Source organism: Petaurus breviceps, unplaced genomic scaffold (genome assembly GCF_028583685.1).
Source record: "Petaurus breviceps papuanus isolate PSGF00001 unplaced genomic scaffold, PetGlider_PUasm1.0 174, whole genome shotgun sequence".
Taxonomy (NCBI): Eukaryota; Metazoa; Chordata; class Mammalia; order Diprotodontia; family Petauridae; genus Petaurus; species Petaurus breviceps.
The window spans coordinates 66,983,449-66,998,931 of NW_027185761.1; the positions used below are offsets into that span (position 1 = coordinate 66,983,449).

Sequence of the window (15,483 nt, forward strand, 5' to 3'; positions counted from 1 at the left end):
TTCTTCTCCTTCTTCTGCTTTTTCTCATCCTCCTCCACCCCCCTTTTCTTTCTCCTTCTTCTCCTATTATTTTCAATATAGAGTTCCAAATTCATCTTCAAAAGATAAAAAATTTCATACCAATAAGATGTTAATAAGAAAGTGATTCTGAAGGTGGTGAAAGTAACTTCAAAAGGTCTTATAACCCATGTTAACAATTGATGTATGTGCTATCTGTGTGACCTTTGGACACATTATTTCTGATCCCTGGGCCTTTGTTTTCTCATCTGCCAAATAAGGTGGTTGGATTAGATGGCATTTAAAGTCCCTTTTGCATATCAATCTGTAATCTTATTATCCTATGTGCTAAGGAGAAATAGATTAGTTGTGTGAAACATGAAGAAGGAGGAGGAGGAGGAAGGAGAAGGAGGAGGAAGAAGAGGAGAAGGAGAAGGAGAAGAAGAAGAAGGAAGAGGAGGAGGACGAGTAATTTTCAAACTACAGCCCTTGAACCTTGGGTTGAATTCTGGACAGTATTCCACAATGCATTATGAAATGACAAATTGTAAACACAAAGGGAAGCAGCAATTACTGATTGATCAAAACAGATGTAAATAATTTTCCTTTTTGGACAGGTAGAACTGTTAATAGGCTGGGGTAAAAGAGACTTTTCTACATTGTGAAAAAAGAGGGTTCTAAAAGAACAATACCAAAAAAAAAATAATTCTTCTCCCCAGTGATAATACATAGTCCTTCATCCCCTCTGCCTCAGCAGTAATCAGACTTCAACAGGAGAGAATACTGATGCTATCTTGGTTCAGGCATATTTTTCCCCTCAATGGGTGCACCCCAGATGACTCCCCCCCGAAAAATATTTCATCCCCCTTCCCATAGAAATTAAAATAATTCACCAGTCACCTCTTGAAAAAGATCCCAAAAAGAAAATTCCTAGGAATATCATAGCCAAATTCCAGAGTTTCCAGGTCAAGAAGAAAATATTATAAGCAGTAAGGAAGAAATAATTTGAGTATTGTGGAAACACAATCAGGATAACACAATATCTAGCTGCTTCTACACTAAGGGATCAAATGGCTTGGAATATAATATTCTGGAGGTCAAAGGTGTGAGGATTAAAACCAAGAATCACCTACCCAGCAAAACTGAGTATAATGTTTCAGGGGAAAATATGGTGATTCAATGAAATAGAGGACTTTCAAGTATTCTTGATGAAAAAAAAAACAGAGCTGAAGAGAAAATTTGACTTTCAAATATAAGAAGCAATACAACCATGAGAAGATAAACAGGAAAAAGAAATCAAAAGGAACTTATTAAAGTTTAACTAATTACATTCCTACATGGAAAAACAACAACTATAATTCATGAGACTTTTTCTCAATATGAAGATAGTTGAAGGGAATATATATGTATACATATGTAGACACACATATATCTGTATACATATGTATACACACATATATCTGTATACATATATGAGGTGCTTGTGTGTATGTGTGTGTACATATATGCATAGACAGAGGGCACAGGATGAGATGAATATGAAGGGATGATATCTAAAAAATAAAATTAAGGTGTGAGAGAAGAATATATTAGGAGGAGAAAGAGAGAAATAGAATGGGGTAAATTATCTCACATAAAAGAGGCAAGAGAAAACTGTTACCATGGAGGGGAAGAGCAGGAAGGTGTAAGGGAATGAGTCAACCTTACTCTCACTGAATTTGACTTAAGGAGGGAATAACATACACACTCAATTGATTATCTTACCCTACAGGAAAGTAGGGAGGAAGGGGACAAGAGAGGGAATGGTAAAAGGGAGGGAAATTTGGGGACTGGGTAGTTAGAAGCAAACACTTTTGAAAAGGGACAGAGTCAAAGTAGAAAATAGAATAAGTGGGGGGGGTGGGATAGGATGGAGGGAAATATAGTTTGTCTTTCACAATATAACTACTATGGGAATATTTTGCATAACTCCACATGTACAATTTATATTGAATTGCTTGTCTTCCCAGTGGGGGTGGGTAAGGAGAGAAGTGAAAGAATCTGGAACTCAAAGTTTTAAAAACAAATGCTAAAAAAAAATGTTTTTTACATGCAATCGGGAAATAACATGTGCAGGCACTGGGGTATAGAAATCAATCTTGACCTCTGAGAAAGTTAGTGGGGGGGGGTAGAGGAGGTTATAAGAGAGGGCAGACTGGGAGAAGGTGTTTCAAGTAGGCTCTCTTTCTTGGGGTGAGGGATAGGGAAGAGATGGGGAGAAAATTTGTAACTCAAATGACTAGACACAAAAAGATGAAACCCTATACTTGGATTGAATCTACGCTTTCATAAACAAAAGACGGGGATGACTTGATAAGGAAATAATTTGGCTGCAAAAGCTCTGGAGGATTTGTTTTATACCAAAGGAGAGTAGCATAAAGTTCAATATCTATCAAACATTTAGTATCCAAGAACAAATGCCAATATGCCAATGGGATCTTATGACTCTTCTGGGGAGTCTGAGTGATCAGAGAAAGGAAGGTGTTCGTTCTACTGTGTTTTTCCCTGTCCCAACTACTTCTCAAGTATTCTATTCAGTTTTGCATTCCTGGCTGGGCAAGAACTGAGCTTTGAAGCCAATTGTTAAATTTACAGAGCATTTTCACATCAGGAACTTAAAAATGCTGCAAAGTGGCTCCTGGTTCAGTTCATTTTGACTCCAGAAAGTCATAGAGAAAATGGTAACAATGCAGCTTGTAGAGTGCATAGGTTTTTCTTTTTTCTTCTTTTCTTTTTTTTTCTTTTCCAAAAATTTAGCAGGATACTCCTGTCTGGGTGCCATATTTTTTGAAGAGCATGAGAAAGCTGCAGGGTCCCAAAGTAGGTCACAGTGACAGGGTAGGGATTGCAAATGATGTAAGAATTGATAAAGGAAGTTGAGATACTTAGCATGGATAGAAAGGGATTTAGAGAGAACATAATTGCTGTGTTCAAGTATTTACAGAGTTATATAAAAGAAGGATTAGTCTCTGCATGGTCTGAGAGAACAGAATCAGAAGTAATGGGTAGAAACTATAGAGATGAAGATTTGCAATTTTTTGCTTATTTTATTTTGATTTTGTTTTTTTTTTTTAGCCTATAACAACTAAAACTCTTCAAATATAGAATGGACCACATCAAGCCTTAGCAATTTTCTCTTAACTAGAACTTCAAGAAGAGGATAGAAGACTATTCACTGGGTTTATTTTGCAGAAAACCCTTGGAAAAAATCATGTTGGGACTAGATTTCCTCTGAATTTTATCCTACTTTGATATTTCTTGGATTCTCTGACATTGAGATTTCAACAATGAGAGGACTACTAGGCATCATTGAGACTGCATGCACTGAAGCCGTGTCCTCTTTTATAATTTATTACCCAGCTACTCGCATCTAACAATTGGGCATGGGACTTCCATCATTGCTATGTATCTCACAGAGCCTGTCTGTCCCTCCTTATTGTGGAGTTCCTTTCTACAGCTACCTATGAATCCTCCATAGAGGTAGCACAGATCTCCTTTGGGATTCTGCATATTTGATTAGCATAACAGCAGCACTTAGCATGGCTAGTAGTAGCCAGTCTGGTTGTTCAATCCAATATGTGTGGGACACACCTTATACCTACTTCTCTCAGCCATGCATTATTCCACTCCCCATGTACAAGCCTGATATGTAGAGATGGTGGTATTCAATCACACACACACACACACACACACACACACCTAATATATATATGTGTGTGTGTGTGTGTGTGTGTGTGTATATAATTATCTTCAGGAGAATAATGGTAAAATGCAGTTTGGAGGTCAGAGACTCTCTCCCAGTCATCTAAAATGTGGTGCAAAATCTCAAATATTATCCAACCTAGTCTATTCTGTTCTGGGCTCATATCACTTGCAGGGTAGGTACATGTATGGATGGACTAATTTAAAGGAATAAGCATCTAGTTGATGTCATAGTCAAGACAATAAGTGATTATTACATACCAACAATGTGTTTGAAACTGTGTTTTAGTGCTGGGGAAACAAAGAATGCAAAAATATGGTTCCTGCCCTCAAGGAGTTCCCAGTTTTGTGGGGGAGGCAACAAGTAAAAAACTCCACACAAAGAAGATGTGCACAGGCTCTACTGGGAACATTGTCAAAGAGCAGGCACTGAGGCTGGCCATTCTTTTTTCATTTAGTATTGTTGTTGCTGTTGTTGGTGTCATTTGCTTTTTCTTTTTAATATTGATTCCTGGGCAGATTTCCTTTGAGCACCCCTGAATTTTCTAAGGACACCTAATTATATGCTGGGATTTGAGCCACTCAATACATTGCAATCTGGAGTACCATGCCTTCTATCTTTCCTTTTGGAGTCAGAGTAGAATTGTCTTCTGGTTTTACTTACATCAAGAATGTCAATATTGACATGATTCACTGCCTTCAATAGGATTTCAGCAGATTTCCTTTTTTTTTGGCCAGGAGGTTGGGAAATTAAAATTTCAAGGGATTCAATTGTGAGTAATTGGAGGTTTCATGTGATATGTCAAAACAAAAATGTTATCAATGAAAAATAATCATTAGCCAATTTGGGGATCAAACAATAATCAACTCCTTCATCCATGGACAAAGAGCTTGTGTTTATAGTACCAACAGTGAAATTCAGGTTTATCTAGTGCCTAAAAGCTGTGTGATTCTAAGCACTGTCTGTCATCTTTTCTGCCCCTTCCTCACTGTGCTGTGGAAGGGGCTACGAGAGAGAAGGGGATCAAAGGATGTTTTGCATTTTTCCTTGTTTCATGGGTGTCTGTGGACAAAAAGCCCACCACTAAGGGGCCAGTTTAATGATGAGGAGGTGTCATCTGGGACCAGGATCCTCCTCAAAGTCTTTGTAGCTTGTTAGTTCTTGGCAGAGCTCATGTTCCACTGGCAAAGCCTTCACAGACCAAAGTCCACCAGCATGGCAGGGAGATGACTGGAAGCGGCTCTTTTCCCACCCTTCCGAGAGGTGTCCCGTAGGAACAATGTTTACTGTGACGAAGTTTATCCATGTCTGTGTTATGTGGTAGAAGATGTGCTGGGCTGTTACTGCTCTAAGCTCTTCTCCTTCCTAGATATGTCCTTGGGCCAAACACCACATCTCATTGGGTTTTATTGACCTCATCTGTCAAAATGGCAGAATTAATTCCTATACTATCTACCTCCCTTCAGGGTCATGAAAAAGCAAAGAGATTGTCATATATGGGAAAGTACTTCCCAAGTTAAAGTACCATTTTAATTTTAGTGTTGATGTTATATACATAATGTGTACTCACATTAATATAATTGCATATATGTACATATGAGTATATGTACATGTACATGTATGTACACGCACACATGTATACACTTGACAGAGGCAGAAGGGAGGCGGGGATCCAGGCATGTGTTTTGTTGGATACCGAAAAACTCCTTCCATTAATTTAGTTTGGGAATTCATCTCCTCCTCACAATCTTAGAGAATTGCATGGACCTCTAAGAGAGTAAATGATTTATTTAGAATCACAAAGCCAGTTCAGTTAGAGGAAGGTCTTGTACCCAGTGTTCCTGACTCTGATAGTAGCCTTCTACCCACTGTAGCATGCTGACCCTCAGCTATCTCTCCATGTCTCTGTGTATATATCTCTTTCTGTCCTTCTCTTTCCCTCTACACTCATCCTTCCACAGTTCATGTATCTGTGTTTTCCCACATGTATGTGCATGTCTAGGAATAAATCACCTAACTGATGATTCATCACAACTAAGTCCAGTTTCCTTCTTAATTTAGATTAGGTTTAGAGCTTGGGGGTATTAGAGTAGGAAAAATAAGCATCCTGGGCACTTGGTCAATGAAATCAGAGGATCCTAGATCTAGAACTGGTTAGGGCCCTTAAATGAGGAAACTGATGCCTGCTGGAAATAGATTTTAATAATTGGAGAGTCCATTTTTCAGAGACCACTGAAGGTGCTAGTGCCAGTTTTCCTAACTTCCTGGTCAGGACAGAGCTTAGAAAGACTCATGGGAAAAGTGTCTGAAATTGTTTTTGTGTCTTTTCAAATACCACCAACTGGAGAATAATACCAGCTCCCACTTAAGTAGCACACTCCAGATTCTTCAAAGTACTACATGCATACATGGATATTATCTCCCCTAATCTTCACAACTGTATGTTTTTGTTTTGTTTTGTTTTGTTTTTAATTCACTAAGGAAACTCAAGTTCTGAGGGGTTGTGAGTTGACTAGGTTCATAAAGCTAGTAAATGTCTGATTCAGAATTCAAACTCAGTTCTTCCTTAGTACAAGTCCAGTCAGGGCTCCATCCCCTTCATTACACCCCTGCTCTGGGGTCTCCTCAAGTGTGAAAGAACATCAGGGACCTTGTTGAGACCTTCAAAGATTATTTGAGAGCAGAAATAGTCCAGAACTAGGAGCAAGGCCATGTGGACCAACTGCCTCATTTTTCAGATGAGAAATCTAAGGTGCACATAAGTGATAGGACTTTCCCAAGGTCACAGAGATTTTAAAATGGCAAAACCAAGATTTGAACTCATTTCTTACGATGCCACGTTCAGCCCTGGAGTACCCCAGAGGAGTGGAACAATCGAGCTTAGGTGAGCTGAACCAAGCACCAATCAAGGCTTCCAATCAAAGCGTAGTTGAGTTCAGTGCTAACAGCAACAGACCTTGGCACCAATATGTAGCATATTCCTCTCAGGTTCCCACCTGCTGCAGCCTCCTTCTGGGCCGGACCCAGCCATTAGGCAATTTTTCCAAGAATTCCCAGAAACTCTGAGCTTTGCTGACCCCTTGAAGCCTGAACACAATCTGCTTATTTCAAAGTCACAAAGTTTCCAGCGGGCTGCCACCCTTCCCTAGGGCCTTTCTGAGCCCCATCTTGAAGAGGCTGCCTTCACCTAGATGCAGCTCTTGACAAATTCCTGTCAGTCACTTTGGAGGGGTGGGGTGGCGATTGCACAAGATTCTACAACATCGGACGACTCATTGGTCTAGAGAGTTAACAAGGCTGAAAGCAAGAAGACTTCTCTTTGCACAGGGCTTTACAATGGGTGACTCCAGATCTCTTTCTGGAAAAAAATGACCCCCTTCTTGAGCAGAGAGCTTTCCAGGACCTAAGCGAACCAGGAAGGATGGTCGAGGAAAGGGGGAGAGCAGGCTTGCCACTGTGAAAGCAGGGAGCCTAATGCTGGGATGTAAAAAGAGACTCCAGCATGAAGCACCTGTGTTAAGTACCGTCCTCCCCAAGCAGCTGCAGCCCGGCTGTTCTGGGTGGGCTGCGTTGGGTTTGGGGGGGCATAACTGAAGCATGACATGGAGAAATTGGAGGGGGTCCAGAGGAGAGCTACCAAAATGCTGAAAGATTTAGGAAACACACCATGGGAAGAAAAGTTTATAGAATCCAAAAAAAGAAAAGACTGGGGCGGGATTTTAATTAGAGTCTTCAAGTAAAGGAAGGAGTATGAGTTATGGGGAGCAGCTGTTGGCAGTTTCTCCTGAAGACAGAATAAGGAAAATGCTTACATGGCAGCAGAGGGGATTAGGATTAGCTGGGAGGTGAGGCTGAATTGGATGCCCCTGCTAGTTCACTTGCCCTCCTGCCCTTCCTTCCTCCCTCCTTTTTTCCTTCATGTTCTTTTGTCTTCTTCCCTTCCCTTCCTTTTTACCCTTCCCTCCCTTTCCTTCCCTTCCCTTCTTTTTTACCTTTCCCTCTCTTTCCCTTTCCTTCCCTTCCTTTTTACCTTTCCCTCCCTTTCCTTCCCTTCCCTTCCTTTTTACCCTTCCCTCCCGTTCCTTCCCTTCCCTTCCTTTTTACCTTTCCCTCTCTTTCCCTTTCCTTCCATTCCCTTCCCTCCCCTCTCTTCTGCCTTCCCCTTTCTGTTTCCCTTTCCCTTCACTCTTCTTTCCTCCCACTAATATGCAGTGTGATACAGAAGAATCAGGGACATGGACTCTACAGAACTAAGGTGAACATCTGCATTCAGTTTTATGCCTGCATCTGCCCTTTCTCTCCCTTTGTGTGGAAGTCACAGCAATCCAATTCATCTTCAACATAGCTGCCCAAGGTGTATCCTTAATGTCCAGAACCCTATTCTGAAATCCTCAGTGGCTCCCACTGACTCTAGGAAAAAGTACAAAAGCACCAGCCTGGAATCAAATGCCCTCTGAAATCTAACTCCTCTTGCCCATTTCTCCCCTTCCTGGACTCTTCCAGCCAAGCTGGCCTGCACCTCTTGCAGATGTGTAGTAGGCTGCTCTCTGCCTCTCTGAACAGTTGGCCCCCATGGCTGGAATCCATGCCTTCTTCACCTCTTAGAATTCCCAGCTTCCCCCCATCACAGTTCAGGTGTCACTTGTACAAGAGGCCTTCCCTGGTCCCCCAATGACTAGAGCATTCTCCCTCCCTCTTGAAATCACTCCCCCACTTTTAAATCTTTAACAAGAAGAAACTTACTCATCCCTAGCAAGAGAAGACCATTGATTCAGGTGAGCACAACTTGAGATTGCTTTGTACAACCACAGATTCTTGTGTTTACTTCTGTTTGTATGAGGCATATACAGGGTGTTCCAAAAGTCTTAGCACACTTTTAAGTTTCAATCAATATTAAAGCTTAAAAGTTAGATACAGCAACTACTGAATAAATATTTCTTAAATATAATTGGATTTTTTCTTATACTCTTGCTTTTTCCCTCTTATAATTCGACATAAACGATCTGTTTTCCCATCATGATTCAAATATACTTAGAAAGTTCATGTACAAGCAGCTGTCTGATAATATATAAATGTAATCAACATTCTAGTAACTGGCATAATCAAGGATCCTGGAATTCTTCAGTGTAAATCTCTGGAGAATATTCTGCCATTTGAACTATCTATGCTCCCCCCCACCAAACCCTCCACCCTAGCTTGGCTAAGTCCAAAGTCTAGCAGGTCTAGCCAATCTGCCTCTTGAAAGAGTAGAACACAGTGCTCAAGCCTCCTAGAGGGCAGAGGGTGTGTCTAAGTCAAATAAGCAATAAAAGAACATTTTCTAAGAAATGGAATATTTTTATTAAAAGCAGAGATGAAGGAGTTCTGATGATGGACAAACCCAACAGGAACAATGTTAGGTTTCTAGGTACTAGATGATGCAGGTTTTATCCAGGATGCTGATTAAAAAGAAAAATAGGACCTAGAAACCAAAATGATTCTTCCAAAGAGTTATTAGCAATAAGAGATGTTATCTAATTGGACATAAACGAGGTTACATTCAGTGGATAGAAGGAATTGAACAATAAATAATGTTCTGGAGCTGGCCCAGGAATCATGCTGCAAATACAGGAAAGAAAAATGAGACTGTCAACTTAGTTTTAAGCAACAGACATGCTTAGAGATTCAGGGCCAGGAGCCCTTTGAAGCAAGCATAGCAAAAATTGAGTTTTTTTCCTCCATTAATTAGCACCAAAATGAGCTTAAGAATGGAGAAGCCTGTTGATAATGAACACAAAAATCACCAGAAAAGAACATGGAAGTGTGCTGAGATCTCAAGAATGGAAACGAAGGGGGAAGAACAGTTAAAGAAATGGAAAACAAAATGACTATCTCATTGAAACATGTAGCCTGATGTTTGGCCATTACAAATCCACTAGGAGTACATTAAAGGAAAGGTCAAATGTGGGTGAATCAGAGGGAATAAAAAAGTCCATGTTATCCAATATCCCATGTAGGCAGAAAAACTCGCTGAGAAGCATAATGGAGGAAGGGAAGAGTGTAGAGACATACAGATACTGGATAATTGCATCGTCATGGGTATGCACGAAGAAGAACATGGTTCACATCACCCTTGATCACACACTCTATATTCCAGCCAAGCTGACTTCTGCGCTGTTCCCCACATGTGGCATTCTCCCACCTTTGAGCCTTTGAATAGACTGTCACCTGTGCCTGGATATTTATGTTTCTCACTTCCACCTGCTGAACTCCCTTTACAACTCAAGACAAATGTCATCACATTTGAGATGCCTTTTCCCTCTTGATCCCCTTTACCATTAGCCATCTCTCCCATCCTATGCCCCCACGACTTTGCATTCGTTTCATTCATAGATATCATATATAAAATTTTTACATGGTGTGCCCTTCCTATTGAATGTATAGACCATAATCTTTTTGAAAGCAGGACTCATTTCCTTTTTTTGAGTTTTTTCTTTCTTTTTTGGTCTTTAAATCCTCAATATTAATCAACTTTCTGTCTGGACTTTAGTAGAAACTTTTAAAAAATGCTTGCATAATTTTTTTTTTTGCTTTTTAGAGGGGGGAAGGCAGGGCAATTGGGGTTAAGTGACTTGCCCAAGGTCACACAGCTAGTGAACGATAAGTGTCTGAGGCTGGATTTGAACTCAGGTCCTCCTGACTCCAGGGCCAGTGCTCCATTCACTGTACCTCCTAGCCACCCCTCCATTTTTAATTCAATGGCTTTTTAAAAACAACAAAGCTGGGGGCGGCTAGGTGTCAAAGTGAATAGAGCACTGGCCCTGGAGTCAGGATGATCCGAGTTCAAATCAAGCCTCAGACACTTAACACTCACTAGCTGTGTGACCTTGGGCAAGTCACTTAAACCCAATTGTCCCTCAAAAAAAAAAGCAAACAACAACAAAGCTGTGCCATCTAAACTGAGCTCCAAATAGACCAGACAGTTAGCGAAATAGTGGGCCTATTTGATAGGCAAGAAAGAAACTAGATTTATGCTAGTTCAGAGAGTCCACACAACAAAGGCTCTGAAGAGACATAAAACTCTTGGGATGGACAGATGAGACTCCTCCTGTATTTCTGAAAGGCATGAGAAATAAATTTGAAAATCGCTAATGGATGCAGTCAAGATTTATTTAGTGAGACAGAGAGAGAGAGAGAGAGAGAGAGAGAGAGAGAGAGAGAGAGAGAGAGAGAGAGAGAGAATGGACATATAGGGGGTGGAGAGGCCTAGAAAGAAAGAGATACAATGAAATAACTTAAGAAAGGGCCCAGGATGCAAGTGAGAGAATTCAGGCTAGAAAATGTGACTTTGGCAGCTGAGATATGATGGGGGGGAAAAAACAACTAAATAACAGGGACGGGAAGGGAACACGGGAACACCTGGAAAGTTACGACTTAATTAAGGACAGTCTGCCTGGATTCGCACAAAGGCAAACCGTGTCTAACAAATCTGATTTATTGAGGAAGTACCAAAAAGACCGAACAGAGGTTAAGTCACGGACATAAGGAACGCTTTTGATACAGCCTTGGAGCAAAGACTAAACCTGTGAGGTAAATGACTGGAGCTCCAGACTGAGGTGGGAGGGGGAGGAGGGGCACACAGGAAGGGAGAGGAATGAAATGAGAGCAGGCACAAAGAAAGGTGGGTTATTTTTTTTTAATTAAAAACTGACAAGGATCAAGAGACAAGGCGATAACCTGTAAACCAGGGCCATGCTCTAAAAATACCTGTGAGGGCTCTCTTGTGCCAGGCTAATCTGAGCTAACTAGGAAAGGGGCAGCTTTGCTGCATCCTCCTGTGGGCCCCTAAAATAGAGGCAAGGCCTAAATCAGCCACGTCAGGACTGAGGAAGACCTGCTCTGGAGAGGCCGAAAAGGGCACCATGGACATGAGAGGGATGGCATAGGAGGCGTGCTCGCGGCCCCTCCCCACTGAGCAATAAAGGCAGAAGGGAGGAGAGAGCTCCTGGGGCCCCTTGCTGATGGGGGCAGCCGGGTGGGCTCCGGACCAGGCTCCTCAAACAGTGGCCAGGTATAGTAGTGGGAACCAGCCAAGCCTCCTGACACGAGATTTCAAACAAATCACTTACCACGTCATCTCGGTCTTCCCACTCCACCTCGGAAAGGTCAACGCTGCTGTAGTTGGGCTTCCTCCGCTTCTTGCCTTCTTCATACTAGCAGCAGGAGGGAAGAAAGGAAAGAAAGAGACACTGGATGAAGACAGAGCCAACCATGACGGCTTTTTCTTTCCATTCCTAGAGCTTGTTTTATGATTGGAACCATGGAGCGAATGGATTGGTGAGGAGTGAAGGGGGTGTTTGTCCTTGATATGTTAATGGTACTGGGGCCCAGCCCAGTTACCCATGGACATTTCAATCAAGCTTTGCTGTTGGATACCAATTAATCCCTCTCTCTCTGTCTCTCTGTCTGTCTCTTTGTCTCTGTCTGTCTCTCTCTCTCTGTCTCTGTCTGCCTCTCTCTCTCTGTCTCTCTGTCTCTTTCTCTCTCTCTCCCATTCCATAACATAGACACATCGATTGTAGATGGATGGATGGACAGATAGATAGATAGATAGATAGATAGATAGATAGATAGATGTTTCTCTCCAAACTGTAGCTGGAAAGGAAGGCTTTACCTATTAAGAAAATTCTCAATACCTTGAAAATCCAAATCTTCTATAAGATACTGGGAAATCACCCAAATGTGTTACTATTTCCGATAGTGTTATAGATAATATACTAACCTTGCAGTTAGGAAGACTGGAGATCAGATACTTCATCAGACTTTTCTAGAGAAAGATTAGCTATGTGACCCTTGCCATGTCATTTAAACATCCTAGCCTACATTTTCCTCATCAATAAAATGGGGATAATCACAGCACCTGCCTCATGGAGTTGTGACAGTGACAAAGGAGATAGCATCGAAAAAGCACTTTGCAAACTTTCAAGTGCCGCATAGATGCTAACTCTTATCTTTATTCCTCACTCTTGGCAGTTTTCCAGGCCCTGCTGAAATATCTGTGGCTAGAAAAGAAAGAGTCGATCTCAAGATTTCCACAGAGGCACTTGAACTGCCTCTGTCATCAGGCCCAAGAGTTCTCCTTCCTAAGCATTGTTCACAAGGACTATCGTCAGGGCTGTTTGAACAAGGTAGGGATGCTTTGGAGCTTGGGACACGTGGGTGCTCCAAATGGACAATATGACATTTTATTAAAAAGAAAGAACAAATTATGAATCCTGCTAGGTCTGTGTCTCTGTGTGTGCTCACATGACTAAATAATCTTTAAGTCAGGGGGCCCTGTGATTCTGCCATCTCTACTAAGTAACTCCCCTGGGTTTCACTACATGGAATATGGGGGTGTTTATATGGTAGGTCATTCTGCCCTCTACTGAACACTTGGGAGAAATCACCATTTAGTTTAAAAACAAAACATGAGATTGGGTGGGAACTTGTTGAAAAAAGATTTCCAGGCTATGTTGTGGAAACATTACTCGTGTTTTCATTAAATTAATCAGGTGATAAATTGTTTAGTCCTGGTTCAAGGCTGATTAGGCCTCAGTTTTCTCATTTGTAAAGTGATGTAATAGGACTAGATGATTTCTAAGGCCCCTGCTAGTTCTGAATTTATGAATCAGTGCAAAACAAAACATTGGGGTTCAGGGTAATGAGTCACGTTGGGGAGTCTTTAGCAGAGTACAGTGATCACGTCCTGATAGAGACCGTGGCATTTTAGAAAGGGCTTTACATCCAGGACCTTATCTGGGTCTCGTGGCAGTCCTGCGAGGCTGGGACTGGGGGAATATTAGCCCTGAATTTTTGGCTTCTTTGATTGATTCACTGATGATGCCGCAGTAGGTAGATGGCTGCAACAACATTCAAACCCAAGCCTCCAGAGAGCCGGTTCAGTGATAAATGCACTGTGACATAGCCATTTTGTCAGGCTGGTTCCGATGTTGCCGGGCTGCTGCCTCAGGCTGGTTCCGATGTTGCCAGGCTGCTGCTTCCACAAGAAGCATTACCTTCACAAGGAGTCCGTACTCTCTTGAGAGAGAAGCCCTCATTGGCCCCTATTTAATCCTTACTAGGGGAGCAGGACAGGGTCATCTTATAGTTAACCAGGATTTGACTCCATCTTTGGCTTTCCATCAAGAAGAGGGTGTTCTCTCTTGAGTCTTCAGATGCATTCCAGGCAAGGAAAGAAACAGATCTCCCAGACACTATGGTCATCTAGAGCAGACGGACCATGAAGACTGGGCATAGGGGCTTATGGGTCAATAGGAGCCTAAGTCTCCATAAGATGTGGGAGCCAAGGCGGGAACAGACACAAGACCAGGAGAACTAGAAGGCAGAGCTGCCTTTGGAGGACAGAGTTCTACCCAAGAAGGACTGATTGGAGGCAAGAATACACTAAGATTCAAGACAGCCACAGTAACAAACTAAAAGAACTCAGTTATGTGTGGTGATTACTCCCACAAACTACACTGGAAAGAGTGACAGATTTGAAGCCAGAGACCCTGGGTTCAAAGCATGGTGTTAAAATCTACTCTATATGAAATTAGGAAAATTACTTACTTTCTCTTGGACTTATTTTCCTCATGTCTGGTTTGGTTTTTTGTTTTGTTTTGTTTGTTGGGGGGGGGGGGCGAGTAGCAGATTAGCTGTGCTATAGAACCTTTTCCAGCTATAAGTCAGCAATCCCATCAGTCTAGCTAGCTCCAACAGACCAAGAGGTCCAGCCCTCTGCTTTTAAGAAAGATTGTTCCTGCATTTATTTAGTAAAAGCTTTGTAGTAGCAAGATGCTATGTTGGATAGCACCAAGAATGTGAAGGCATGAAAGGCATGATGCCTGTCCTCAAGAAGCTTACTAGTTACTAGGGAAGATGAGGTACATATGTTTCACCTGCTTTTCAGTAAGTACTACATGAAACTCTGACTTCATTTATGGGGACATGCTTGCCACCCCTTCAACCCTAACTAATTGGCCTTTATGTGCTGTGTGGCTAATACAGATTCATCACATGTTGGCAAGGCTTCTGTGATAAACCTCTTGGAATATAGCTAGCTCAACAGACAGTGGAGAGACAGTGGAGTCGTGGTTAGATCATTGGACAGGGAATCAGGAAGACTGAGATTTGAACCCTGACTCAGGGGATTACTATTTGTGTGACCTTGGGCAAGTTCCTTCAACTATCTGAGCCTTAGTTTCCCTATTTACAAAATGAACTCAATGACTTCTGAGTCCTTATAGATCTAAGTCTATGAAGTCACTTCAACTCTTTCAGCTTCACTTTTCTTGACTTTAAAATGGGGGGGGTTGGAGTTAAGTCCTCTAAGGTCCCTTCCAAAGCTAAATCTATGTTTCTTTAATCACATAACCCTAAGCAAAAGGTACTAGGATGTCACCCAATGTCTTTCCTTATCAATAGAATCTACCATAGCTGAACTTAGTTCATAAAGCGTTTGAGAATTCGGGGCCATCTTCAAACCACGATAAGACATTAGAGGAAGAAGCCAATAGAAGCTCACATACAAATAATCTTAATTCCCTGCTTCAGTGAAAAATTACTGAGAAGCAACTTCATGCCAGGCACTGTGCTCAGTGCTAAGGAAGACGGATTAGAGCTGATTTGTCCACTCAGGTAGATGGATACAACATACACGAATTGCTACCGTGCGAAGTAGAGAATGATGAGAATGTGAAAGGTCTTTTACCAATCTTTAATAA

The 15,483-nt window shown here is 41.7% G+C and overlaps 1 protein-coding gene across 1 annotated transcript in view; it reads right to left on the bottom strand.

Annotated features, from left to right (window-relative positions):
* Positions 1-15,483, bottom strand: part of CACNA2D3 (calcium voltage-gated channel auxiliary subunit alpha2delta 3) — a 1,089,703-nt gene that overhangs the window by 223,020 nt on the left and 851,200 nt on the right. Inside the window, exon 17 of the mRNA XM_069084367.1 lies at positions 11,848-11,931. Within this exon, the coding sequence (XP_068940468.1) occupies positions 11,848-11,931 (84 nt within the window). The remainder of the gene's footprint in view (positions 1-11,847; positions 11,932-15,483) is intronic.